Consider the following 27,408-nt stretch of genomic DNA (forward strand, 5'->3'; position numbering starts at 1 on the left):
AGTCGTTTTCATTTCCATCCAATCATGTCCTATTGGACCCAGAAGCTGCCAATGTAGCTTTTATTCGTCTTTTAACAAACTGGCACACAGTTCTGTTTTGTCACAAAAATTACACTTGCTTTGTTTTCATTTACACATCATAGTCACGTTTTATTTATTTTTTCCTCGTCGCGATTGATATGTAAATGTTTTTAAACACATGAAACATATTTTCTGTACATCATTTTGGGAGAAGGATCATAAAGATCCAAATCAAAAGAATGTGTGGATGATTATGCAATTGAAGTCATGAATACACCAAAAATGCAAGCTACTGTATGGTAAAATGATTTTTTTCCCATAGTTTACAAATATAAACACACATTTTGAAACGCAAAGACACATAAAAACGCAAGTTCAGTCATTAAGGCCAGCGCCACAAAATGGCAAATTAGCAGCAGAATTGCTACAACACTCAAATGGCAAGTGCTTCTTTTTTTTTTCTTCCAAGCATACTTTTTAAATCCTTCATGTGTCCATGTTACATATTTTAGACCAATTTGCAATGCTACTATTTCATCTGTTGTTATTATTATTTTTTTTCTCTGTTAGCTCCCGAACTGTCAATTTGAACAAAAGGATGATCAAAGAGAAGAATGGCCTGCGCCAACGTAACCCTTCATTAACTCTCCCAATGGGAGCAAGTTAATTAAGTGTTGGGCCATGCGGCCTCCTCAAGCGATTACGTACAATCGTATTTACAGGAAATGAGAATGTATAGCTGTGCTCCTCCCGTGATTTTGACAGCAAGCAAACGTTTTTGTTGTTTTTTTTTTTAATGTACCGGTTTTTATGCTACATCTTTGGAAAAGGTCCAGTCCGTCGAAGTGCTCAATGAAAACTCGCCATTCGGATGAAAATAACAACGCTTAATGCTTTGTAATCGTGCGTGTACGTCTTCCCACCCGAAGCCAATTATCGCTCTTATTTGCTGCAAATTCGTCGATAAGTTTGCTTCAAAATAATGGTGAGAGCATCCCATATGCTTGTCTTTACCTACAACCTCGCAACAGTGTAATTTCCCAAGAAAATGAGCCATGGGGAAGAAAAAAAAAATCATCAGCAAAAGTTATTCCAGCCAGAGAAAGAATGGCTCGATGTGGCTGCTCAATGAGCAGAGCAGCCGGCAGCCTTTGCAGCCTTTCTAGCCTCCCGTGTCCCTTCCCATCTCCATATCTTCATCTCGCAACATCTGCCTGACATGACAGCAAAGTGCCACTAAAACACATCTCCTCAGGATAAAAAAAAAAAAAAAGGTGAGAGGCTATGACAGCTGTAAATTGCCTATTTCCTCCCCTAAGCCGTCCTCCCCTTTTTTTTTTTGCTACGTGTTGAATTCTTCGAAAATAGTCCCATAATTGCTCTCAGTCCCCCCCCCCCCCCCCCCCCCGCCCCCCCCCTCCCTCCATTTCTACCGTGGAGGTTTATCTCATTGCCGTTGCCCCCTCTCATTACTCATCCCACTCGGAATAATTCTAAGTGACTGGAGGGGCTCGCTGTGAGATGAGCCAACGGTTGTAAAGACGGAACATCGCTCGCGCATGAAGCCAACGCAGGCGACCGACTCGACGACGCTCTCCCTTGCTTTTTTGTCACCACCATTTCATTTTCCTCCACTCACGGGCAGCGGCCCTTAATGCGTTGTTGTTTTTCAGGAATAAAAGTCCATTTATGACCCTTCATCTACTCTAACGTACCCCCGTAGGGCTAATTATTGGACTCGGAGGTAACTTTTCCGGGGCCTTAAAAGGTTAGACGCGTGTTCCCAGGACGCCAAAGTCAACTGTCAACGATACAAAAGCGGAGCCTTTTAAAGTACAAAGAGATACTTTAAAGTGGAATATGCGCAAACTGGTCATATGGTCTAACCTGGATGTGTCATCATCATTGCGACCATTCCGCCCGCGTCTTGGAACAGTTGTCAAAGTCAAGTAAGTCGCAGTCCCTCGATGTTGGGTTCTGAAGAACGCGAGGGTAGTACGACGGAGCTGTTGAACAATTTATGACTTGTTTTTGTTTACCCGTGGCAGTATTAGAGATCATCAGATTGACGCTTGTGCATGCGCAGAATGTTTTATGATAGTGAAAATGATGACTGGAACAGATTTTTTTTTTTTTTAAAGATTGTTCAAGGGGCAATTAATTTCATGTCTTCAAGGTCAAGCCGGCTGGAATGGAAGTTTTCAAAATGCCATATGATGCTGCTTGGATTCCTCCCAAAAAAACAAAACGATGACGTTAAATCAAATAGCAGCGCAAAAGCAAAGTTCCTTTTTAGTACCAGTCGAGTGGCCAGCAATTTGTTTTCAGTCAGTACCGCGTTTGGCTTTCGGCGGCGTTCCGACGAACCGGTAAAGTGATCTAACTCAATGAGAGCCTCGTGTGATGCGGGCAGAGGAAGAGCCGACGGGGCGAGCGAGTAACAAATGCGTGGTGAGTCATGAAAAAGAAATCAGAAGACGCGCTCCGTCTCGGAAGCACTAGAGCACGCCGCTTCTTGCGGTTTTGTCTTGGAGAGCACGTACAGGAGGGGCTGGGGGGGTGAGTGTGGCCTTTGGCTATGTGCTTCTTGTTAAAAGAGGGGATGTACTTTTTTTTTTTTTTTTTTTTTTGGAGTGCGGAGCAGGCTTCCGGGTGGAGTGTTTTGCCCAGACGGCACTTCTTCGTTCAGCCATGCGCTATCTGCTCTGGAGCTAAGACACAAGATACTGCTGCACGACGGAATATCTTTTCACTCTTAAGAAGGAGAGAAGTTTTCCTTTTTCAATGAAAGCCTCCGCAGTTCTTTCTGGCAACTTCTCCCCGGGGAGTTGGCATGGGTTTGAATGCGGCAATGACAGAGAAACGAGCAGAAGGTGAACGATTTAGTGGCTGCCAGGCTCCCAGTCCAGGATGAGTAGAGACAGCAGCAAGAGCGGAAAAACCGGCGCCACTGAGCTGGCTGCTCCTCGCTGCCTCTCGGTGGCCCTTGACTCGGTGTCGGAGTCTTTCTCAGAATATGGCGGGATGATGTTAAATTCCTCATTCTTGACCTCCTCTTGCTCCACTTCCTCACTTGTCTCGATCTGTGAGTGGAAATCATTGCGATTAGGAGAGGAGTGACGTGTGAAGGAAACCCGACCGGTAGAAGAATCATCTCATTGTATTATTTCTTGTACACAACCAATTGACGGATGACTAGATTTGCCATTACAAAAGTCAAACTATTTGTTTGTTACACAGCTTTAAAGTTTCTTTTTTTGGGGGGCGAAGAGGAAAACTCTGACCAAGCTGACATTTTTGGATGTCACTTTAGCCTTCGCTGAACCCGCCGCTGCTAATTTGTTGGTTGTTCGATTATTGCTCAAGTGAATGTCAACAGGGTAACAAAAGGATTACAAAATTTCAACGTTCTTTATCACGTTACAATTTGACATTTCGGCAAGGATCATGGAAGTTGCCGCACATGATTTGCTTTTGCGGGCCATATAAAGTAATGTAATGGGGGCCAGATATGGCCCTCGGGCCTTGACTTTGACACCTGTGGTATAAAGCGTTTCGAGTAGCAAAGGTAGAAAACTCTGTTCCAAATCGTTCAGTCCACCAAAAGCAACTGTCAAAATGAAAAGTACAAAACGTGTCCATCTTCAAGTCATTCCATTTCACGATTCTTATTGGACCACTCCACTTAAAAGGGTCTATTTGCAGCTGTAGCGGATGAAGCCTGCAGTGTGTACACTGTAAACACATTTGCTGCTCTGTGATGTGAGCAGGAAACAGCTGTCACCATGGAGAGTCACTCACCCAGCTGTCGACCTATGTCAAGATGTTTTCTTGGGCCCGAAAAGTGACGATGTGCACTTTTCACCGCTAATGATTAATTAAGTGAATTGATGCATGAATACCTTCATATGGTGAGCACATATGGCTCTTAGTGCGCTTTACTGACCGCAACAAACCGTCATCACGCCATCGATCGAATATCCGGCTCACCTAAACGTACCCCAATAACGTCAAATAAAAATAAAAGAACTCCGAAGGCGGTTATTATTAAATAAACTGTGTATGAATGTTTAATGCAGCCCCCAAGGTGGCAGGTTTTGCAGCAGTGGGGTGTTGTGGGAGGATTAGGAGAAAAGAAAGAGAATATAGAGTGAAGGGGTGTGCATACATGAATATTAAAAGTTGAGGACTGTGCCAAACGTTGCAAACACCTTCCGCTAATCCGTGACCACAAAGGGCAGGAGGGGGGGGTTTAGGGTGGGCGGAGCGCTCCACTGGAATTTAGTTTTAGTTAGTCTTCCGTGCATGTTGAGGGAGGGGTTCAACTCTCATGTGGGCGAGGTGGTGATTGTGGGGCTTACTCACGGTGGTAAATTCCGGGAGAGAGTTGACGGCGTGAACCTTCTCCTCGCGGGCCCTCGGGGAAGGCTCGGGAGCTGGAATGGGGCTGGTCTCAGCAGGGGGCGTCACGGAAACTCCCATGGAGCTGATAGCAGCACCTGAGGTGGAATCAGTGGGAGGGGGGGTGTCTTTACATGGTTCATTATACATCATCGCCAAGTCATTCTGACTTCCCCAGTCTGTCCTAAATTTGAATCCATGTGATGTGAGGGTTCTAAAAGTATGAGGCATTGAACTTTTCCTTCTTTTCTTATTCACGAGAAACCTCGCCCTTTGGACGAACCATTTTCAACACACCGACGATTGTAACTAAATAATAAATGGTTGGCTGGCGATCAGTCCAGGGCGTACCCCCGCCTCTCGCGAAGTGTCAGTTGGCATAGCTAACCTTAAGATGACTCTAACGCAAACTTGTGTGTCCCTTTCCCTCACCACGCTCATTGAAAAATGTGTTCTTTGCTACAAATTACCTTAGATCTCACTACGCTGAAGCTAACCGCCAGAGAAGTGCCGCATGCCAAGCTACAATCATGTGAAAAACTTACATCAAAGCTTTTTTGGAGCAGTGAACAAAATGTGTCATTGTATTCGTTAGCATCTTGACAGAAAGTGTCCAGTGATGTCAAAATGTCGATCTTCTTGTAGTTAATAATAATAATAATAATACATTTTATTTATAAGCGCCTTTCAAGACACCCAAGGACACTTTACAATATGTTTCACCATCTGGATAATGTTACGGTCAGGCTAACGTGTGCTAGCTAACGTCGCTGCAATGCAAATCGTTTCGCAACGTCACTGAAGTACGCTAAATCAGTAAAAAATAATATTCAAATCAAAACTAATTATTCAAAAGCTTGAATATTTTTACTTTTGATACTTAAATACATTTAATGTCAGCCACTTCAATAGACGAACAGGAGGAGCATTTTAAAATCTTAGCATAGTAACACGTCTTCCTCAAAAGTGTCACAAAACACTGATCTATGTACTTGTTTTACAAACCCCCCCCTACCCCCCCCCCCCCCACAAAAAAACAGTTTGAGCAATGGAAGAGTTAATATTGAAATGTGAAAGGTGATCACCGTCGAACCAGAGGACCACCAAATGACACTTACGCAGACAAATGTTGTTTTTGAACATGTGCAGGATGCGCTGACAGCCCTGCCATTCGTTGCCGCTGCCATCACACGTGCACCACTGGGACACTTCCGTACTGCTGTTGCTCACGTAGTTGGGAGTCATGATGGTGCCTGCAAAAGACGGCAAACATCAGTTTTACGTGAGCCGAGCTATTATTCATGCTCTGCGCCTCTGTTGAAGACACCGAGCAGACTGCAGACGAGATTCGCGCTCATACAGCGGGGGTCAAAAAAATGTTTTGAAAGATACAGTGGGGGGGCATGGGGGAAACAATACAAAGTAAGACATTTTGATGAGCTGCCAGTAGAAATACAAATGGGAGATTCTTTTGGGGGGGTTTATTTCTGACAGGAATCCCAGAAGCGGCTGCAACAAAAGGCCTAGAAATGGCAAAGTTTTTGTGAAGAATCGTGCATAGAGTAGATGGGGGGGGACATTACTTTTTCATGATTGTGTCTTTCTATGAGGACATTTTGCCCAAAAATTCAGTGAATTTGAAGCCCTTATTGAGACACAAAATTATTTATGTATTTATTTTTAATATTCAGCCACCTTCTCATTCTGCAGCGTTAGTGCATCCAAACCTATGACTACTTACACATGGATATTATCTTTACAGTATTTTTTTTTTCTTGGTGCTTCCTTAGTTCCGTATATCTAGCCTTCTCATCAAAAGGCCACACTAATTTGACAAAATCCTGAGAAAATTTGCAAATGCAAGAAATGATCTACAGAATGCTACTGTAACATGATTAATAAGACGATGCAGTTTGTTTAAAATTGATTGAGAGTAAAGGAGAATTATTGCCGACAAACAAATCCTACAATGTATTGCCCAGTGTGAAAAGCAATGGACTATTTGCAAAATTAAAACTTGTAAAGAGTCGCTTTCTGGTGAGAAAAAGTATTATGAAAGTAATAAGTAAGTAAGTAAAAAGCTGATGATTTCTAATAATCCTTCACACCCCATTCTGCCTTTTCCGTAAAACGATTCCATCTCTCAACTTTTTATCCGCTTTCATTTATTTACTCACCTATGAGTCCAGCGTAGGCCTTGAGGCACATAGCTCTGCTTTCTCGCATGCAGCCAGAAACAGACATTGGAGCTGGCTGACAGTTATGTTGGAAGTCAGCAAACCGGGATCTGACGCACATGCAAAAAAAAAAAAAACAATGTCAGAATATTAAAGGTGCCTTAAGGGGTGAAGTGCGCCGATTCTGCTTGAGGTTGCAAGTGATGAGATAGAATCCCACCGGATGTCTTTTGTGGAATGAGTTGTGTGAGCCAACTTTGCTATTATTGGGTAAAATAACACTTTTTTTGCATCACTCTTACTACCAGACACATTGCTATTGCTGCTTTCTATTTAAAATGGAAAGCATGTGAGGGTGAGGGACCGAGTACTGTTGCGAATAGTGGAAAAATACCAGTGATTAATGTACCCCCAATGCACCTTAAAAAAAAATGTTTCCAATCTCCTGACAGAAGTTGGACCCTTTTATTCCTCTGGTCCATGTCAAGTGTGGTACACAACATGTCACCAAGCAGCATAGATTCTGCCAAATGACTAATAGCAGTGTTCACCTCAGAAAACACCGCGTGTCCTCAGCTCTGGCATGAGCACGTAACCTTTCTCACCTACACAGCTCATCCCTCGAGCAGTAGTTCTGCAGGCTGAGGCAGTTGGGCTTCCCCGCTCGTTCCTCCCCCTTAGCGTTCTCCTCGTAGGAACAAGACGGGACGATGGTTTTCCTGCGGCGCTCCCCACATAGGGTGTCGGAGCAAGGGCAGAAGAGCAGAGCGAAGCTGTACTCTTCCGGCACACGCTCCAAGAAGCGCCGCAGGGCTCGGTGGCATTTCTGACGGTTGCAACTGTTGTCGGAGGCCGCTGCTCGCTTGGTGCACGCCACGACGTACTCGGAGCGCAGGGAGCCGCATTTTTCAAACAAGCCGCAGTCCTGGGCGGCTTTGAGACACTGATTGTGACCGTCCACAGACATGGAGGAAGCTGGCGGGGAAAAGAAGAGTATTATGACGACAAGGAAAGAAACTTGACGAACACGTTGACTCATTCGTGTCAGTGGCCATACCTGCCATGGAGGCCATTTGCGACATCTCGATGTTTCTCACCAGGCTGAACTCGAGTTCTTCATATGGGGACACTTCATACTCTTCGTATGCTTAAAACAGAAAAGCAAAGTCTTCTTTTCATGACTTGCACGCAAGGGGTCCGACGTTGAACTTCAAAAAGCTACAAAATTCCATGGAAATTAGCCTTCTAGTTTTCGAGCACTTACTGCAGTCAGACTACGGTCTCATAAGTTTTGATCTTAAGTTGGATGGAATGGTCATCGGTTTTATATTGATACACTCATAAGTGTAAAAATGTTTTAAAAGATGAACTAAAGTCGCCCTGAAACTCCAGAAAATGAGTCCCACTTCAGCCCTGTTGAGAAGTACGCCCCTCTTCTAATGTAGCGCAATAAGGCAAGCAAAATAACAGAAATACCTTTTAGTATCATACAGTCATGAATTTCAATATACAAAATAAAACTCCGTAGTAACGGGGCACAGGCCAAAGAAGCGCTTATCCAATGTTGGCATTGGATCCAGGTAAAGTTGCAGATTCAGGATTTTCTTTTTGAGGCAAGGCAATATCTTTTCACATTTCCCTCAATTTCTCAGTAAATGATGCGTGACACTGGCGGGCTGTGCATTTGTCACCTGGGCTTACCTGACTTCAACTGCTAATAGCACCACTATCACGTCGCAAATATAGAGACCATCAAAACGATACAGAAATGCAATACTGTATAACAACATGCAACTGTGCCAAATTGATCACCCGAAACGGCTGAGAATCAATATTTATCTCATAGCAGGACTAAAAGATACTTCCGTCCATTTTCGATACGGCGATTCCTTATGAGTTGTGGCTAAGCCAAACCGCAGTCTTCAAATCATGGCTTCGTAGGAAAAGAGTGCGGCTACTCGAGTGGCCTGCCTGCAGTCCAGACCTGTCTCCCATTCAAAATGTGTGGCGCATAATGAAGAGTAAAAATAAATGACAACGGAGATTCCGGACTGTTGAACAGTTGAAGCTGTAGATCAAGCAAGAATGGGAAAGAATTCCACCGACAAAGCTTCGACAATTAGTTCGTTTAGAAAATAAGGACACTAAGTTCAAAGGAACGGTGATGTAACACAGTGGTAAAAATGACTCTGTCGCAGCCATAAAATGTCGAGATAATGAGGATTTGCGAATAACATTTGTCAGTTTGAACATTAAAAATATTCTTTTTGAAGTGTACACTTGACTAAAGTATCTCTGAAAGTGTACAGTTAATCTTTGCTCACTTGAGTGTGTAATGGAAGATTTTTTGATGCAAGGGTGCGTTCCGTCATAGTCGGTGAGTGTAGGTAAGCATTAAACACACACACACAAACGCACACACTTACACACAGATGGCAAAGCTTAAATCCCACCTCCAAACCTGACAGTCCAGTAGACCCTGAGGCAGTGTTCCTCCCTACGAGATCCGCGCTGGCATTTGCACACTTGAAGTGGGCGATGGCGCTGCAAAGTGTTCTGAGCCTCCAGGCACTCGTTGCGGGCGTCGGGGCCGAGCGGCGAAATCGCCTCTTCGGCCGAGCAGTACTCCAAGAGGTGGTAGAGGACCTTGCAGGACTGCTGCTGGATGCAGCCCTGCTCTGCCAGCAGACAGTCCAAGGAGGCCGATACCGGTGCGCTACCTGATGGAGATACGGTCATACGTCGTCTGCGTGAAAGGTGCTTAGCCGCGGGGTTAATTTTACCACTGTTTGTTGTTGCGATAAATAGGTTGTAATTAAGACAACAGATCAAATGAATTGTGCTCTGTGGACAGATTGGCGAACTACTCATTATAATAACCACAAGGAAGATTAAATTGAAAGCTCACAAGTGTTCCTCATTCACAATATGGCCGTAAAACACTGCAAGCGGGTGGGCTGATTGGATTGATTGACATTCGGTGGGGGGGCCAGCCGAGCTTTTTGGAGTGCTTCCAACTAAGCAGTCAGCTAATATCACGGCGCTGTCCAAACACAGAAGCTCGATGCAAAAATCTTGCGACGCTGCAATGCAACGCAAGCACATTCTTATCAGGTTCGAAACACACTCCAATCTGAACTTTTTCTGTTTTCTCTTCCAGCTCCGCTTTTAGTTCTGAAGCCCTCCTCGTGTCACTCCCTAGAGTGCATATTAGATACCTATTTGTGTATCAGTTGCTGAATAGAATTGCGTTCATACGGTAGAACGTTGGCCTGCGTCAGGGTGGATGTTGTTGAACAGCCAACGCTCAGATGCCCAATCTTTCGATTTGCACTTCAACAACCTAAAAAAATCCTTTCCAAAATCTCGATTTGCCAAAATGCATATCGGAATTAATACAGACTGTAGAATCTGGTGGATGGCCATCATGTCCCAACAAGGCAAGGTTAGCAAGGAGTAAAATATGCAATTTCAAACAGTTTTTTGTTTTGTTTTTTTTGCCATGGCCAGAGGCGGCGTACCCCCTGGAGTCAATACCATCCCCACCGACTTTTTAGGAAAATGACAATGATCATTTGGAATACAGCATAATATTGTTTTCATGTAATTAATATTGATTTAAAAACGCATTCATTGCTGAAATTGTTGTTTGCAATGGTGTACAAGTCCACTGTAGAACACAATCAATTTGAAAAAATAGTTGAAAACCCTTTCAGGATGCCACGGGGCATGTCCACTGCAAATTACTAATGCAACAAGCCTTTCCCCTTGTTCCTCCCTGATAGGATTAAATAATTTAATCATCAAATGAAGGCACAACTTCTAAAACTATAAATAAGCTCACTCTAAAAACAATCGTGACAAAGTTATTCCAATTTTATAGACTCACTGAATGCTGATTACATATTTTTGTGAGCAAAGCTCACATTAATATTTTCAAGTCCCTGCCCCTTTGATGTAACACACAAGCTATTTATTACATAAAGTCATCGCGTTGATTCCGTATAGTTGAAAATGAAAACATTCAGAAAAACGGATTCATAGTTTGAATGTGAATCTGAATTTACCAACTTGGCACAAGTTCCTTTATCCATCAAAAGTCTCAACGATGAATACAATGCACTCGTGCGTGATTATATTCATGACGTTCACATCAAAAACGTGTGCATTCACATAAAATTGACATGCTCTACCCAAACTAATGCTAATTACCAGTCATGCAACGATGTCAACAAGCAGCAATCAAAAACCCTTCGCCAAAGATTACTGTGTCTGCTTGCTTATTCTGATGATCGTCAAACCGATAATAATTGCTCCATGAACATCGTTGGCCCTGACCGCAAGATTGGAAAAACCTGCATTAAAGGTGCAACAGGTGTAAAGTCTAATGAAACCAAAACGGCAAAGAAAACTCCATTAACACCGAAGTGTGGCTGCGGGTGTTTGTCGGCAAGCGCGCGAAAGCTAACGTACATTAACATATAGATTACGCGCGCAAACACTCACATAACGTAGCATTGTGTTAAGATTGGTCACACGCTTTGATTAAGCTGCTGGCGACTGGCGGGGGCAAAGCGCAGCTGCCATCCCGTCCCATCGCCTCGTATTCGGTAATCTCAGACGCCACATGAGGTCCACGTCTCACTCACGCATGAAATATATCATAAACGGAGAGGCTACGCTTTATTGCCGCCGCAGGAAACCTGCCACGGCTCCTGCCGTGACGCAGCAGGCCGCGGCGGGAAGAACGATCGTAGTCTAGTAAAAAAAAAAAAACCACAAAAAAATAGAAGAAGCGGCGATGCTTATCTTATCCAAACGGTTGGATTCCGAGATCATTAGGCCGCATACGGCGCATCGTTGTTAAAATCTATAAAAACGCAGAGTGTATCTGATAGATATAAAAGCAGCACGTACGACGGAGTCGCGCTCATTGATTAACTCAAGATCTCTCAATTCCGCAGGCAAGAGCGGCGTGCGCGTCGGAAGAAGAACTGCGGGATGAAATATGGTGATATGGGCGCCATAATCCACTCTATTGATTTCTCACTGGGGTGATTAATACGGTCTGCGCAGGAAAAGATGATGAAGGTTCACACCGTTCATGGGAGACCACACGCCATCGCGCCAACGTTCACGGGGAAGTGATTGGCTGTGGCCAATTTATCTTTGAGCCATTCAAAGGCGTGGGATGGATGACCGAGCGTCCACGCTGCCGGCCAGTAATTGGGGATGAGAGGGAGAGTGTGGCGAAGGAGGAGGAAGTCCGCTGGGAAGACGGGGAGTGTGACCAAAAGAAATTCCTGCATGGAAGTCACACCGGGGGGAGGAGGCGACGGGAGGACGAAAGGCACGCGCTGGACACAACCCGCGTGAGGTGCTTTCAGAAATTGAGAGATTTTTATTGGAACGTCGTATTTATTGGATGCTAGAAATGCTTATTGATCAAGCTCCTACGCGTAAAAAAAATGTAATGGAAACTGTTAACTGTTGGGCGGCCCGGTATCCAGTGGTTAGCACGTCGGCTTCACAGTGCAGAGGTACCGGGTTCGATTCCAGCTCCGGCCTCCCTGTGTGGAGTTTGCATGTTCTCCCCGGGCCTGCGTGGGTTTTCTCCGGGTGCTCCGGTTTCCTCCCACATTCCAAAAAAATGCGTGGCAGGCTGATTGAACACTCTAAATTGTCCCTAGGTGTGAGTGTGAGTGCGAATGGTTGTTCGTCTATGTGTGCCCTGCGATTGGCTGGCAACCGATTCAGGGTGTCCCCAACCTACTGCCCGAAGACAGCTGGGATAGGCTCCAGCACCCCCCGCGACCCTAGTGAGGATCAATCGACTTGGAAGATGAATGAATGAATGAAACTGTTAACTGCAACCAACTGTTAACACACACACACACACACATGCACACACACACTAAAAGTATGCTTCATAAGAAATTGTTATGATGATCCAAGAATAAGTTGTGACTGGTTCATCTTTGATTTAGATCAGGGGTGTCAAACTCACTTTTGTCAAGGGGCCACATTTTAGTGACTGTTTCACGTGGACGGGGGGCAGGGCGTTCTGACTCAAACTATAGAAAGAAGTCAAGCATAACAGTTTGATTCAACTGTTCTTTCAGTTACTATCATGAGTTCTTTGGTAGCAAGAATCTGATCTGCTTTTGCGGGCCACATAATATGATGTGACGGGCCAGATCTGGCCCGCGGGCCATGTGTTTGACATCTATTACAAACGGGAATTTGGACCACTGTTACGTACGAAACATGATTAGCAGTACTTTTGTGATTATTCTAAAGTTTCTTTCAACCGTGAGGACTAGTCACGCTCAGCATTTGTTTATCGTACCACTTAGCAATCAAATGAAAACACTGAAAACGTAAATGGATAATCAGCACACCCCTATAATATTCATTCATTCATTCATTCATCTTCCAAGCCGCTTGATCCTCACTAGGGTCGCGGGGGGTGCTGGAGCCTATCCCAGCTGTCTTCGGGCAGTAGGCGGGGGACACCCTGAATCGGTTGCCAGCCAATCACAGGGCACACAGAGACGAACAACCATCCACGCTCACATTCACACCTAGGGACAATTTAGAGCGTCCAATCAGCCTGCCACGCATGTTTTTGGAATGTGGGAGGAAACCGGAGCACCCGGAGAAAACCCACGCAGGCCCGGGGAGAACATGCAAACTCCACACAGGGAGGCCAGAGCTGGAATCGAACCCGGTACCTCTGCACTGTGAAGCCGACGTGCTAACCACTGGGCTACCGGGCTGCCCCCCCTATAATATGTCTCGTATAAAAATAACAGGGTGAAAAACGAGTGACTATACATGGACGTGAGCCCAAACACGATAGATGTAAAAGGGACCAGCGCTTCGAGCAAATGAGACGACTCACTTCACGGACTGTCATACAAATTAAAACTAAGGAGTCGCATTAGTGTACAGTTAATGGAATGTTAATGTAAGGACGGCGATTGACCCCCCCACAGGCCGGACTGGAAAGCGGCAAAGAATCACGAGTACAATGCGGTATGACCATTTTCCTGCCAAAAGTGTGTCTTTTGGATGTCATTCAACGCAGTAAATGAAAAGACATAGCTGGGAAAGAAAAAAAAATATTGGGGCTGAGCAGATGGCAAACGACAGAAAACTCTAGTAAGTTGTCCAAGCTCTGTCCAATCACCCTATGACTGATCCCCCCCCACCCCCCCCCCTCCACCCCTCATGTCATGCCAACAATTAAAATGCATTTATTCCCCGCGGTATTAAGGATTCAAACACGGCAGCGTCACTTTTGGAGTGCGTGAAGGATTTTCACTTTGTGTTAAGAGCCGCCAGGGAATTAATGAATGAATTAATTGCGTATGCCGGCTTGTGCGCTGCGCTTGCCCCTGGACAGAGTTGTTTCCTTAAGAAGGACACAGTTGGTTAATCAGCCATAATTAAGGCTGGTGTTAGTCCTTGCTGATGCAGCCCTTTTCTCGCCACTTTCTCCACCAATCAGCTCATTGTCCTCCAACAAATTGTTTAAAATTAAACATATGCTTAAACCCGGAAGGCTGCGGTGACTGCCGCTGGGCGTCCTCACACAAGCTCAATCTGAACTTGTGTTTTATTATTATTATTTTTTATCTTAAAAGGCTCATCTCTTTCTTGCGCCCATGTCATTCCAAAGTGACTTTTCGGAATAATTACAAGCGGCTCTCATTATGATGCGGCGCAGTCCCACGCCGCTGCAAAGTCCAAACGCAATTTATTATTAATTACAAAAAGTGACTGTGTCAATCAGCGGCGAGGATTAGAATGGGATAATTGGATCTTGTTAGATTGAGCGGTTGGACCCGACGACATCAGGTATGAAAGGGCACGCTGAAAACGTACCTTTTGATAATGGATATCATAATGAGCAGATGTGTTTTTGTTTGTTTTTGTTTTTTTAAAGCCTCGGTTGATCATCAGTCCTTGGAATGGTCATCACTTTTTTTCCCCATTTATGGCACGGCAACTTGTTGAGTTTATTTCAGGACCGCCCTTTATAAAGCAAAAACCATATTTGGTAACTTGGGCGCTACTTTTCTCTCTTTCGAGGCCTTTTCACACTGCACTTAGTGATTGCATAGCACGACGTCAACAAGCTCTTTTATTGTATGTGCGAGCGGCGAGGGTCGTACGTTTGCCGTGAAGTGACACGCCCTGATGACAAATGTTCAATTGGAGAGATTCGAAATTGGGGAGGGGCTGGCGGAGTGATTTCAGAGTTGCGAACAGAGCAGTTTTGTTTGCTTGTGCAATGTATTAGTTTTGGTTATCCGAGCGACTTCTGCCCGTCATAAGATGATCAAATAATGCCATGCAGTCACATGACTCTCTCCGCTGGCCCCGCAAAGCGCAAAGTTTTTAAAGTGAGACTTTTCCGTGAAGTGTGGAAAAAAGAAATTAAAAATGGCGGAATCAACGGCGTCGTACTTACAGTCAGAGAGGGCAGAACCCCCCCTGGCCTTACATTCAATCTACACTTTTCACTTACAGACCATGAAAAAAATAAGTATGCGCTGTCAACTGTCAACCTAAAAATATCCACATTTCAACCTACAATTACTTCCACTTTGAACTTGTGTAAACTTAAAGATCATTTATTATGGCTGAGTTTTAATTGATTCGTTTAGTAAAAGTGTTACTTATTGGTCAAATTAGTTAGTTGGTAATTTGCACATTTTAGATTTGAGTTTCAGACAGAAAAATTAAATAAAAATCTACTACTGAATTTTTAACCAGGCAAATGTTTGGAGGATTACCTTTTACGTGTTACATGTTGTATTCTATATACATACATTGTATACTCTTCTAAGGCTATTGAAGCTAAAGTTTCATAACTTAAAATTTGTTTTTCTGCCTATTGAATTGAATGTTTCCGAGTATTCGCAAGCTCTGTATACTGTGAACGAACGAAAACATATGATGATGTGATTTTCTGCATTTGCTCTAAGTTTGCTTCTTGCAAAACAAAAACAAAAAAACAAACTCTGGCTATCACCCCGTCTGCTCGGAGAGTCTGTCTTTTTTGTTGGCTTGCTTTCTTTCTCCTGATGTTTTGAAACCGTCACCCTTGACGGAACAAAGGGCCCAGCGTGGGCCCGCTGTACAGGCGAGGATGTAATGAGGTTCTTAATGCTGTGGATTGCCTGACTGCCTTCGAACACAACACCTGAGAGAAGGACATTGTGGCCAAATTGATTTTGGAGACAATTAGGTCAAAGCCATAGATACTGAAATTGACCCATCTGCCAGGGGACAAGCAATCTCATCTGGCGGGGGCGGGGGGACGGGGGGGGGGGGGTCCAATCATGTGATTACCATCCGTCAGCCACTGTGTCCACTTTTGTCTTTCAGCCACTGACCCCACGCAGTGGGCCACCGTTGCCCCCCCCCCCTCATCCCCACCCCTCAACCAGTGTGACACAATAAATCCCGTCAGCTCCGCCCCTTCTTCTCATCTTCATGTTAATTTGCATGAGCGTCCAAAATGTCTCCCATTCCGCTGTTGATCTTTCAGTAGAGGCCTTTTCCTGTTTGTTTGTCATGCCGGGTCTAGTTTGAATCCCCTCCATTGGCATATACGTGAGTATGAAATTTTAATGATTAATGCATCTCCGGTGGAGGGAAGGGAAGTGCTAAAATCATAACCAGCTAAAAGTGCTGGCTCTGATTTACCGTACACCCGCATGCCTTCTAATAATTACTGAAGATGCATGGGCGTGTATTTTGTTTTCGCAGATGGACGTTTTTCTGGAGCTACGCGTTATAATAACAGTGTTATTACCGAAATAAAACATTGTCAGGCTCTAAAATGTTGTTTGATCATTAAACATCAAACACAGAGAAAGAATTGATTTTTCTTTTTTTTTTTAAAGTAAACATTTATTTTCATCGTATATCTTTATAAAATGACAGCGCCCTCATTTGTTGTTATTACAGTTCAATGATGGGACAACAATGCGGGTCGAGAGGACTCTGCAGTCTGCTGACGTCCTGCAATTTGATTTTATTTTTTAGGTCTCCGATGGAGAAATTATTTGCTATTTAGTCCTCAATTTGTGCAGGCAAAGAAAATTGGTATCTCTGAGCCGGCGGGCCTTTCAGAGGTAGAGCGCTGTTGCGCTCGCTCTAATCAGTTTTCATGCACGTAGCCCACAGAGACGCGACGGCAGAGACGCGACGGGGCAGAGTGGAGTGCAGCGGAGGAGACTCTCGTGAGCGGCATCGGCAGACCACTCTCGGAATCAACAATTGCCTGACAAAAGCACGACACCGACCCGCGTCTTGATGAACTGTAACCCTGGAATGCGTCGCCACATCATCGCTCCTCCGGCCTCACGGCAGCCCGCCTCCGGTGTGGCATCCAGCACTCGGGCGTTTTCGCTCGCAGCTTTGTCAACATTTCAGGCTTCCTTCACAGCGCCAAACTGTGATGTGCCATATGCTTTCTTGGCACTGATGGAGACATTCTGTTTGGCAAATTGCATCGACGTGCGCCACTTGCAATAAAAATGCAAAGCGCTTTGGGCAAGAAAAAGCTTCCCTTTGTATCAGAAGAGAGTCGATCAGCTCACATCAACCTGTGAGTTGTTCAATCTGAAGAATGAATCTTTCATGGGGACTAATGGGATATTTGAAATCGAGTGAATGCCAAAAATTCACCAATTTGTGTCTAGTCTGCATCAACTATCCTCAACTATAAAAGTTATTTATCGCCCCATCCAAAAAGGTGCGTTGCCTATAGATACCACAAGAGGGCAACAAAGCACTATGAATGAAGCTCCTCAACCCATTCCCACATAGTGCCTGGTCTGTGGTTTTACTGTAATTCCCATTCCATGGTCAAAATGTCATCATCATCCTAATCTTGGAGGGGGGGGGGGTTCTGTTTGCACTTTAACGTGTAATCTGTGTAAATGAAAACATTGATGGAAAACTCAACAGAATGCTGAATTGATAGCTGCTATGTGCCTCCAGCATCTCTGTTGTTTTGTTTTTTATCCTGGTCGTTTATATCAGCGTGACGGCGGGTTAGACCAGATGTTCGTCATTCCTCAGATGAGCGCAGGCTAGTTGATCTGCCGGAGGGAGGGAGGGAGGTCTGCGGCGCTGTGGGAGTGCTCACAGCCGACCTCAATCGCGGCAATTAATACGGCTCCTCCCATTCCCGTTAAATGCATCGCGGTAGTTGCGCACTCGAGTCTCGACATGATGCAAGCACATCTGTGCCGTGAATTGGCCACTCAGAGACCCCCCCGACCCCACCCCAGCCCCTGATCATTCGTTTGCTCCCCCCGATAGCTGTGCCGTCCATTCCAGTGGGATCATCTGAAAAATATAATAATGATGATTCCGAGGGTGTGTTGCAGTTTTTCGCTACTCTGCTGGGGGGTTGCGAGTGTGGGGGGGGGGGGGGGGGTCACTCCTAGCATACCGCATGGACTAATTGCTCAGGATATTCTTTTGAAGAAGAAAATGTCTTTGCTAACTTTGTGGCAAGTGAGGTATAATAATCAAATTTGCCCCGCTTTAGCAGCGACGTTTCAATTAAATAACCCCGTCATCCACAAAGCTGTGTTTGGCAATTTACTTCTCTCGATACAAGCATTATAATCCAAATGATCTTTTTACGACATCGGATGCTTGAAATGATGAGCCATCCTTTTATTTTCTCTCATCTCTCGGTGATGTCCGGTGGGCGTGTTGCCAGTTCAATCTTTGTGTGCAGTCGGCCAAAACACAAAACCGACTTGCAGGGCCCCGCGTTTCGGAAAGAGGCAAGAAAAGAACTACGACAACGGCGACGCTCAAGAAGTCGCGTGTTAAACACTCACTCATAGAAACGACTTGAGCGGCGTATGGAACTTGACGCGCCGAAACGCGCTTGGGCAAATTCATTTTTGCGGGGAAGTTCCATTTTGCGCCTCAGGTCACGTGACTAAATCCACGAGGCCTTTGCAGCAAAGTCGACTGGCTTCCTATCGATTTGCCCGACACTCGCATCCTTTCAAATGTGTCTTTCCGTGCTGACTTAAAAAGAAAAACAATTGATGCAAACGGTACCCAATTTTGAGTGCGTGCAATGTGTGCTTTCCCTGCTGCGTAGAATGGAGGCTTGCCGCAACGGTGGGAAAGTGGAGCGGTGTTTCCACAGGGCAAAAAAAGCAAAGGCTGCATCTGCTGCACACCGACAGGTGCGATTCTCCTCCTCCTCCTCCTCCTTCGATCTTGAACAGACACTTTAATGATGACTTTGGCGAGCTTTCGCCCGCGGCTCTGTGGCTTGTCAGCGGTGACAGACATTTTGGAAAAGGCTCCCTCTAAAGCGCCACGCCGCCTTTGTTAAGGTGACAGAGTTGCGCGCGGCCAAATGTATTCCAATCTAAAAATAACATTGCATGAAATGTGATTTCGCCGCTCCATCTCTTCGACTGTTTTCTATAATACCTGTGAAGGGAATATTTTTCGAATCAGATGATTTCTTTTTGAAAGTAGGCATGAAAGTCTATCGCTGACGATTTGCATTTGGGCTGGAAGGGATCACAGTCAAGAAACGCTGCTTGGAAGAGCCTTTGAACACAATAATGAGGTGCCATTTGGACCGTTGACTCGTATATTTAAAAAAGAAACAAAATGCATTGGCCAGAAGGCTAATCTGAATTGCTTTGGAATTTTGGCAAAGACCAACCCACCCCACCCCCAAAAAAAGTCCACCACGTGTTTCCACAAATGCCACTCAGAATGGTGGAAAATGGTCAAATTCAACATAATATCAATTCAATTTCCTATTTGCTTACCTTGATGATACCCAAGATGAAGGTTCTTAAAAAAAAAAAAAACGCCTACGCCACAAAGCAGGAGCGGGCTTTCCGAAATAATCTTATTAGCGGCCTGACACGACATTATCCACAAAGCAATTCAATTGTCCCTCCTGTCCGTCAAATAGTAGCTGATCATCTGGTCAATAAAGTCACATTATGAGATGGAGATGTGGATTTTCAGATGGTATGTGGATGCGCAGCCTGAGGACAACACACACACACACACACACACACCACCTCATCAAATTAATGAGTCTGATCGCCTTGAGCAATGAAGATGATCCATAAAGCAATTTTTTTTTCTTGTATGAAAATTGCAAATCAACAGGCATTTATGCTCCACTGCAGCACTGCTTTTCAGCCACGACAATTCCCCCGACTTGATGATTCGAATCCGTATTTTTTTTCCATCGATGGCGCAACAGAAGAAAATCATCCCGATTTAACTTCATGTCGCAATGAGAAATCGCAGTCACCATTTTTTTTTTCTCTCCACGACATTTCATCCCAAAGTATTTGTCCAGTTTAATCAAGCCGAGTGCCCCGATTGATGACGCGTCATAAAGCGCTCTCTTATTTTACTGCCATTAAGTGGCGAATCATGCAATTTCTGACATCATATGAAATCCTCTCGGCAATCACCGTCTAATGCACACGTACTGTAGCCATGTCGCTGATTTACACGCGTGCTAATGGGAAGTAAAAAAAAACTCCTCTTAAAGGGGAATACCAGATAAGTGAGATGTCTCCACGATGTGGGAAAAGTCCAATCAATATGTGCTGCATGGCCACTGTCCACCCCCCCCGCCCCCCACACCCAATTGGACCCATGATGTCATCCACATGGACTCTGCGCTACCTCGGAAATTAATTGCAAATGGGCTTCATGGGAGCATTTTGTCAGCCGAAAAGGTTCCACTCCAACCTGGACGGCTGCGGAAGTGCATAGATTAGGTGGGAATACAGAGAAATAGCCATCAGGCTAGATGGGATTAAATCGCCTTCATTTTTCTTGACCAATTGTGTTCGCGTGTGTGTGAGACAGTCAATGCTTTCCCTTTTCCCTGTACGCCCCCACCCCCAAACCACCCGCCCACCCTCTCACCCCCCACGCTGTTCCTTTAAAAGCATTTTTCACCAACCGCATTTACATCATGCATTTATAAAAAATGCAGATAGCAGCAGTTCTTAATTACTCTCCTGTCATAAAAGCACTCACGGTGTACACGGTTGCAATTTGAGCAATTTACTTTACGGTAGCCACATTTCTCAATTCTCTTCAAATGATTTTTTTTTTAAAAAACACTTTGCCAGATCCAAAATAGATATTGCATAATAAACAAATATAGATGGATGGATGTCACTTTCACAAACACAACTTCGTGAATGGATTTAATGAACAGGGAAGGTTCTTGTCTGTTTTTTTTTTTTAAATTAACGTATCCATTCAATACTTCACTTATAGTTGCATATACTGTGTTTTCCTAATTCCTTTTTGAATAACATACCGCACACTGCATGGGAAGCAAACATTCCCCCCCCCCCCCCCCCCGAAATGTGATTCTTTTTTCAAATGTAATATCTAAAGGTGCTTACCGTGGCAGAAGACTTGAAGCAGGAGTCCGATGAACATCATCCTGTGCGCCGACATGGGACTACTTTTGAAGAGGAAGACCGTCAAGCGTCTGCTGCTTCCACATGCGAGCATCCCGTCCTGCGAAGATGACGATGACGATGCGTCCCGTACGCGGCACTCGCTTGATCGGACGGCCAGGTAAGAGATGCGCAAAAGTTGACCGACGGCAACACCGCGAGCGCGACCGAGCGAGTAGCGACGTATTGTGCGCGCTACTGGTGGCGGCGCGCAAGTTCTCGCGATCTTTGCTGCTCCATCCGCGTCTCTTACGTCCACGATTTGATTGATGGAAATGTCCAAAAGAGGTCCCTGTGCTGCGCTCGCAAGTTCTCATATGTGTGGCTCCGCAGTTGTCCGCTCGTCGAAGTGAAAGAGGCAAAGCTCGCGTCTCCTGTTATTATAGGGGTCACGTGATTGGCCCCTGGAAAAAAAAGGAGGAATAATCCCAAGAGTTGCCGCGAATGTTTCCCGGGGGGGAACAGCTGTGCGCGCGGACATGGCAAGATGGACAGCTGGGGATGCTCAATGTCAGCAAAGTGGAGAGTAGATCTGAAAGACATATTTACCTTCTGGTTTTACGATTATAAAACTAGAAATGCTTGGGTTGAAGACAGGCTTAGCGAGTCACCATATAATAAAATATGGAATCAATTGCTAAAAAAAAAACTAACCTACTCGCTGATTTTGCGCACATCTGTATTGCTTTGGTGTCATCTCGCGCCAAGGAACTACGTTGAAGTTGGTTGAGGAGTTAGCTGCTATGAGAGCCTTTTCCATAGTTGCCATATCCCTCTTTGACACACCATCAAAACATCTTTTGATATTTAAATTCCATTTTATATCACAATTACAGTATCTTCTTAGTCAGATGAGGGGGTTGTTTTATTTTGCAAGCAGGCTGCCAAGAATAAAAATGTATGGTACATGCTTTGGGGAGGAAAAAGAAAAGTATATTGATTCACCGCCATTGATAGCCATCGATTGATTATTTTAAGTGGGCTGGCAGTGAATGAGTTAATTTTCATTTTCTTGTTTGTCCCAGTCTGCCATTTACGAAAGTACAATGAGTGTCGTAGCGCCGCCTAGTGGTGAAACTCCTTAATCGTAACGTCTTCTTCTTTTCAACCTACAATTTGAGGATGGACACACACGAACTCACATAATAACATCAAAATGTTGAAGTTGTCCCAAAGGTTCTGCGCAAAGATAAAACTAATCATTGAATGATGTGCACCCTCGTTATTTGGTACTAAGTAACTCGGTTTTAGAAATACGGTCTTGGTCTTGTCATGGTCTTAAAGAGATTTTCGTCTCTTTATAAACAACTCTGGTGGGTGATATTAAATGTTAAACGTGAATGAAACCTGTTCCCGGTCCTGCCTGCGTCGCTGCGAGACCATTGCGGACCCTGCAGACTGCGTGCTTTCATATCAGCCCTTAGCAGGATTGGGACTGTGAAATCTTCACTTTTCCAACTGCTGCAGCTCGCCTGTGGGTTGGTGTGCTTTTTTGTCATCACCGAATGACACGCAAAGAGAATTGCGCCGCGCTGTAAATATTGACTTATTTTTCATTTTGCTCACCAAAGAAGACAATGATTGTGCAGCCTGTTGGAATGGCATCACAGCTTATCAAAGGTTGGGCCCAATAAACACTCCTAACAGATTTAGATGTTGGATTCCCATTGCAGAAATGCAGTTTAACATGTATAACATGTGGTGAAAAGAAAACAAAAGTCTGCATATTTCTTCATTGCGCGATCTGTAGTCTTTCTCTGGTTTGGAATCACTTGTCATTGAAAAACAAGAGTAATTGTAAATTAGCGTGTGACTTCACGCTGATTACTTTTGAACGTAGAGATATTGGAACGCCCCGTGCATATCTTTTTGAACTGGATACTTGAGGGGCAGCGGGTAAAAAAAACGAAAAATGGCTATTAAAAAAAACATCTCCGCCTAAATAAAAGTTTAGGTCACGCCATTATGACATCTCGCGTCCACTTTTGTTCGCACAAAACCACACTTATTTCTTACACTGCATTCAAATGGCTAATCTCCTTGAGACTGGTGCGATTCTACGATATTGCAGCACTGCCCTCAGGTGGCCAATATTATGCATTACATCGGGACTGCAGGATTCAGAATACAGTATTACCGGTTTGTGGCCTCCCGATTCGTGACGATAATAAGTATCCAACCGAACTTTCTGGAGCTCATGTCATTCAACCTATGGAAAGATGGGGGGGGGGGGGGGGGGGGGTAATTATTACATTGTGGTCATAAAGTACTAAATTGTAGCAATAAATATCCCAATTTTAACCAGTAGATTTCTAACTAAAATTCGATTCAATAGTAGGGTGAGGAACCCTATTAGGTCCAAAGAAACTGCACAGGCACGTCAGGAGTCGATTACACGGAGGCCCTTTTCAACATAAGTAGAATTGTACAGTGCAAGCATCATTTGAACATTTTGTTGATGTTACAAGCCTATATTCATAAATATGTTCTAATGTTTTGTCATTTCACAAAAATATATATATATATATATATACTGCGTCATTTGTACAGTGTTGTTGTGGTTCTGATAATTGAGTACCACTGGCTGTTTCTAAAAAATGACACCCTTGAAAACATAATGTCCCCGTCTTGCGTTCCAGCGTGTGTGCAGACATGACAGTAGCGTGGTACTCGAGAACACTGTGAAGGTGACACCTCTCTGACATTCAGTAACCTAATGCTGACAAATGTCGTAAGCAACACGACACTTACAGTACAACTTTACTGATAACTGGGTTACTGAACTGTGTAGACTCGTTGGCTAGAGAATTGATTTCAACTAAAACTAGTAACAAATGACCATATTTAAAAAAAGCATGGCACATGCGTCTAACAAATGACCATTTAAAAAAACATGACACAAAAAGCATGTCTGTGTTAATAAATGAGACAATGTATTGTATAGCCGGGGAACAGTATCTGGTCTATTGACGAACAGTAGAAAATAGATGCGAACATAGATGCTAACTTGAGCATCGCCTTGTATGTTGACGGAGCCACCATGTTGGATGTGGAAAAGTGGAGCGTCTCATCAATTTCCTTCTTGTAGGGTGTACAATTGCGTTTGTAAATTTTAGTTAGAGAAGGGTATTTTATCTATTTATTTCGTTCCTTTTGGGATAACATTAGTATTTTTATTGTTGTGGGGTTTTTTTTTGTTTCGTGAGCAGCACTTTGTAACGACTAAAATTGAGTTTAGTTCAGTCTAGAATGCCACATCCAGTATGGCAAACGCGCTGACATACTACACCAACAATTCATTAGCTCAACGAGGCATCTGGGCTAATCGTCTCCAGGAGACAGCCAGTGAATGAGAACGTACGGTTGAAGTATTGTGTGTGACGTCACGTGCACTTCTCGCGTCGTATCGCGAGTTATCGCCTGGATAAATCCGCAACGCGGCTTTCCAATCGGCCATTTCGTCGGTGCACAGGCCACAGCCGTAAAGGGTAACGGGGGAAATCTGCATTATACTGGTTATCTGAAAGGCACATCAAGAACATTGCACCATGAGTGAGGCAGCAATCTCTTTCGCCAAGGACTTTTTGGCTGGTGGCATCTCTGCCGCCATCTCCAAAACAGCCGTCGCACCCATCGAGAGAGTCAAACTTCTCCTTCAGGTAAAAAACGTCTTCCGGAAAAAGCATTTTTGTGACGCTCGCTCGTTAGCTTCCTAGCTTGTGCCAATTTGCTAAATGCGACAGAGAGCGATTGTCGCTAATATAAGGTTGACAACCCGGACTTTGTCTCGAGTAAAGCACTTTCCTGCCGGTGTGGTGTGTTTTAAGTGCCTGGGTGGCGAGAGTTGTGGTTAATGGATGTAAGGTCATCACGGGATTGGGAATGACCTACACGAGCCGGCTGCTAATGCTAGCTTCCCTCCGCGTTAACCTTAGCCGGCGTTGCTAACAAAGGACAAACGCTCTCAAGCGGCATTGGGACACCATGTACGAACGTCCATACAACGAAATGATTCATTAAAATCACGATGTTTGCTTGTCCCTCGTGTTGGTGCGACATTTGTATATTTTATAGTCTATTGTATTTCAACCGACAGCCTACCGTAAGCTAACGTGGAAGGCGTCTTGTGGGATGTCTTATAGTTTTGTCTGTTACTCTTACGACCGGGTCGACAAGTTTTACATCAATTTATCTACCCATTTTTTTGTTTTCTCGAGCCACTATCGAACATTTTAGCTCGTTCGTGTATATTGAGCCTCATACAGGTTAACCTTATCGGCACTTTAAATTCCAGCCGCATGCCGCCTTAGTTTGCCATCGAGCTGATAGCGGCGAGTAATTATTTGAAAAGTGTTAAAAATGGCTATTTAATGAATACCAAGGTCACAACCTTGTCATGTGACGTGCTTCTCGCTTAATTGGCTTTACTCTTACATAACTGATTTCTTTCTTTCCCTCCATCCTCATTCCAGGTGCAACATGCCAGCAAGCAGATCACAGCAGATAAGCAGTATAAGGGAATTGTCGACTGTGTCGTCCGTATCCCCAAGGAGCAGGGCTTCCTCTCCTTTTGGAGAGGTAACCTTGCCAATGTCATCAGGTATTTCCCCACCCAGGCCCTCAACTTCGCTTTCAAGGACAAGTACAAGAAGATCTTCCTGGATGGCGTGGACAAGCGCGCTCAGTTCTGGAGGTACTTTGCCGGCAACTTGGCGTCGGGCGGTGCCGCCGGAGCCACTTCCCTGTGCTTCGTGTACCCCCTCGACTTCGCCCGTACCCGTCTGGCCGCAGACGTCGGAAAGGCCGGCGCCGGGAGGGAGTTCAACGGTCTGGGCGACTGCCTGGTCAAGATCTTTAAGTCCGACGGCCTGCGGGGCTTGTATCAGGGTTTCAACGTGTCCGTGCAGGGGATCATCATCTACAGGGCTGCATACTTTGGCATCTATGACACCGCCAAGGGTAGGCACTACATTGCCCCCCCCCCCCCCCCAGTTTTTTTTTTTCAAGCTCCGTGACTTACATGTGTTATTTACAGGTATGTTGCCTGACCCCAAGAACACTCACATCCTGGTGAGCTGGATGATTGCCCAGAGTGTGACGGCTGTCGCCGGCTTGACCTCCTACCCCTTCGACACTGTCCGTAGACGTATGATGATGCAGTCTGGACGCAAAGGGGGTGAGCCAATGAAGATTCAGTGCGTTTTAAAGTTGATCCCTCGTGGCCCGACTTAACGTTTCCTTCTCGTGTCTCGCTCAGCCGACATCATGTACAGCGGCACCATCGACTGCTGGCGTAAGATCGCCCGCGACGAGGGCGGCAAGGCCTTCTTCAAAGGCGCGTGGTCCAACGTGCTGCGAGGCATGGGTGGCGCTTTTGTGCTGGTGTTGTACGATGAGCTGAAGAAGGTCCTCTAAAAAAAAAAAATGTCACCGTGTCACCTCACTGTCCAATTTGGCTAAATGTAATAACTTACCATTTCTTATGGACTCAGCATTCTGCCTTATTTATGGGAACAAAACTATAGTGTCCTCTCCGCTTAGTTATGGGTAATGGCTGTGCGTTGTGCATCTTGATTTTAAACGTTCCACACCACCCTCTTTACCAGTGTCATTCCTTCAACAAGTATGATACCTCCAGTTGTTCACTAGGTTTGTGTGGTCCCAAATTGAATAAATCCATTCTGGGGAACAAACTACAAATATGGATGTCCACTCTCTTCCTCCACCGTCGTAGCATGAGTGCACTGGTTCATGAAAAAGTGGATTACACACAACTGCTATATTTACTTGCGCTTATCTTCTCCTGAGCCTCCTCGTATGTGGTCACTGCTAGGCTTTACCGCTAGGTACAGTAGAATAGAGCCTTGTAAGTATTTGCTTGTCAGTTTTTAAACGGTTCAACAAAACAATGGTGGTTGGCAGGCAGGATTTAAGCTAGCTTTTTTTTTGTTGTTTTGGCGGAAAGCTCAGATCTGTTCAGCAATGCCGTTTGGGTAAACCGTTGGTACCACCAGTAAATGATTCACCTTATTTGACAATTCAATGGTTTATTGGAACATTAAAGTCATGTTTCTCATACAAATCTGTGTATTTTCTTTGGCGTGGCATAGACGGCTTTAACTAGATTTAGAAACTGTACTGACCGATCAATGTGAAGCCCTACAGATATGAGGAAGAGAAGCTTGTTTTTTTTTTCCTTTTCCTTTTTGAGGGCGTTGGTGAGGCAAAATGAAGCAGCAGGCAACGTTCGTAAAACATTTCCGAGAATGCGGAAGGTTAAATGTTGCCGT

At 44.7% G+C, this 27,408-nt stretch overlaps 2 protein-coding genes and 1 long non-coding RNA gene across 3 annotated transcripts; 2 read left to right on the forward strand and 1 right to left on the reverse strand.

Annotated features, from left to right (window-relative positions):
* Positions 1–5: 5 nt before the first annotated feature.
* On the reverse strand, positions 6–21,165 carry gfra3 (GDNF family receptor alpha 3). The gene is given in 9 exon segments (XM_052046721.1): positions 6–3,104; positions 4,387–4,520; positions 5,541–5,675; positions 6,600–6,709; positions 7,205–7,574; positions 7,657–7,746; positions 9,053–9,319; positions 21,062–21,122; positions 21,124–21,165. Coding segments are annotated over 9 exon segments (1,410 nt in total). The 3' UTR covers positions 6–2,903.
* On the forward strand, positions 15,625–23,008 carry LOC127588148 (uncharacterized). The gene is made up of 3 exons (XR_007958987.1): positions 15,625–17,226; positions 18,751–18,838; positions 21,054–23,008. It is a non-coding gene; the product is annotated as an uncharacterized LOC127588148 (long non-coding RNA).
* Positions 23,009–24,553: 1,545 nt separating this feature from the next.
* On the forward strand, positions 24,554–27,200 carry LOC127588143 (ADP/ATP translocase 2). Its single transcript, XM_052046732.1, has 4 exons — positions 24,554–24,777; positions 25,591–26,077; positions 26,154–26,294; positions 26,376–27,200. The coding sequence occupies exons 1-4, from the start codon at positions 24,667–24,669 to the stop codon at positions 26,531–26,533; spliced, it is 897 nt and encodes a 298-aa protein (XP_051902692.1). The 5' UTR covers positions 24,554–24,666; the 3' UTR covers positions 26,534–27,200.
* The last annotated feature ends 208 nt before the right edge of the window (positions 27,201–27,408 follow it).

The sequence above is a fragment of the Hippocampus zosterae genome, chromosome 16, assembly GCF_025434085.1.
Source record: "Hippocampus zosterae strain Florida chromosome 16, ASM2543408v3, whole genome shotgun sequence".
NCBI classification, from domain to species: domain Eukaryota; kingdom Metazoa; phylum Chordata; class Actinopteri; order Syngnathiformes; family Syngnathidae; genus Hippocampus; species Hippocampus zosterae.

What these genes read in the sequence shown, in the direction of transcription:
- LOC127588143 (XM_052046732.1), top strand. Translation starts at nt 24,667, where the DNA reads ATGAGTGAGGCAGCAATCTCTTTCGCCAAGGACTTTTTGGCTGGTGGC. An exon ending in GAGTCAAACTTCTCCTTCAG is followed by an intron (nt 24,778 to 25,590) that starts GTAAAAAACGTC and finishes TCCTCATTCCAG; the next exon opens with GTGCAACATGCCAGCAAGCA. An exon ending in GCAGTCTGGACGCAAAGGGG is followed by an intron (nt 26,295 to 26,375) that starts GTGAGCCAATGA and finishes TGTCTCGCTCAG; the next exon opens with CCGACATCATGTACAGCGGC.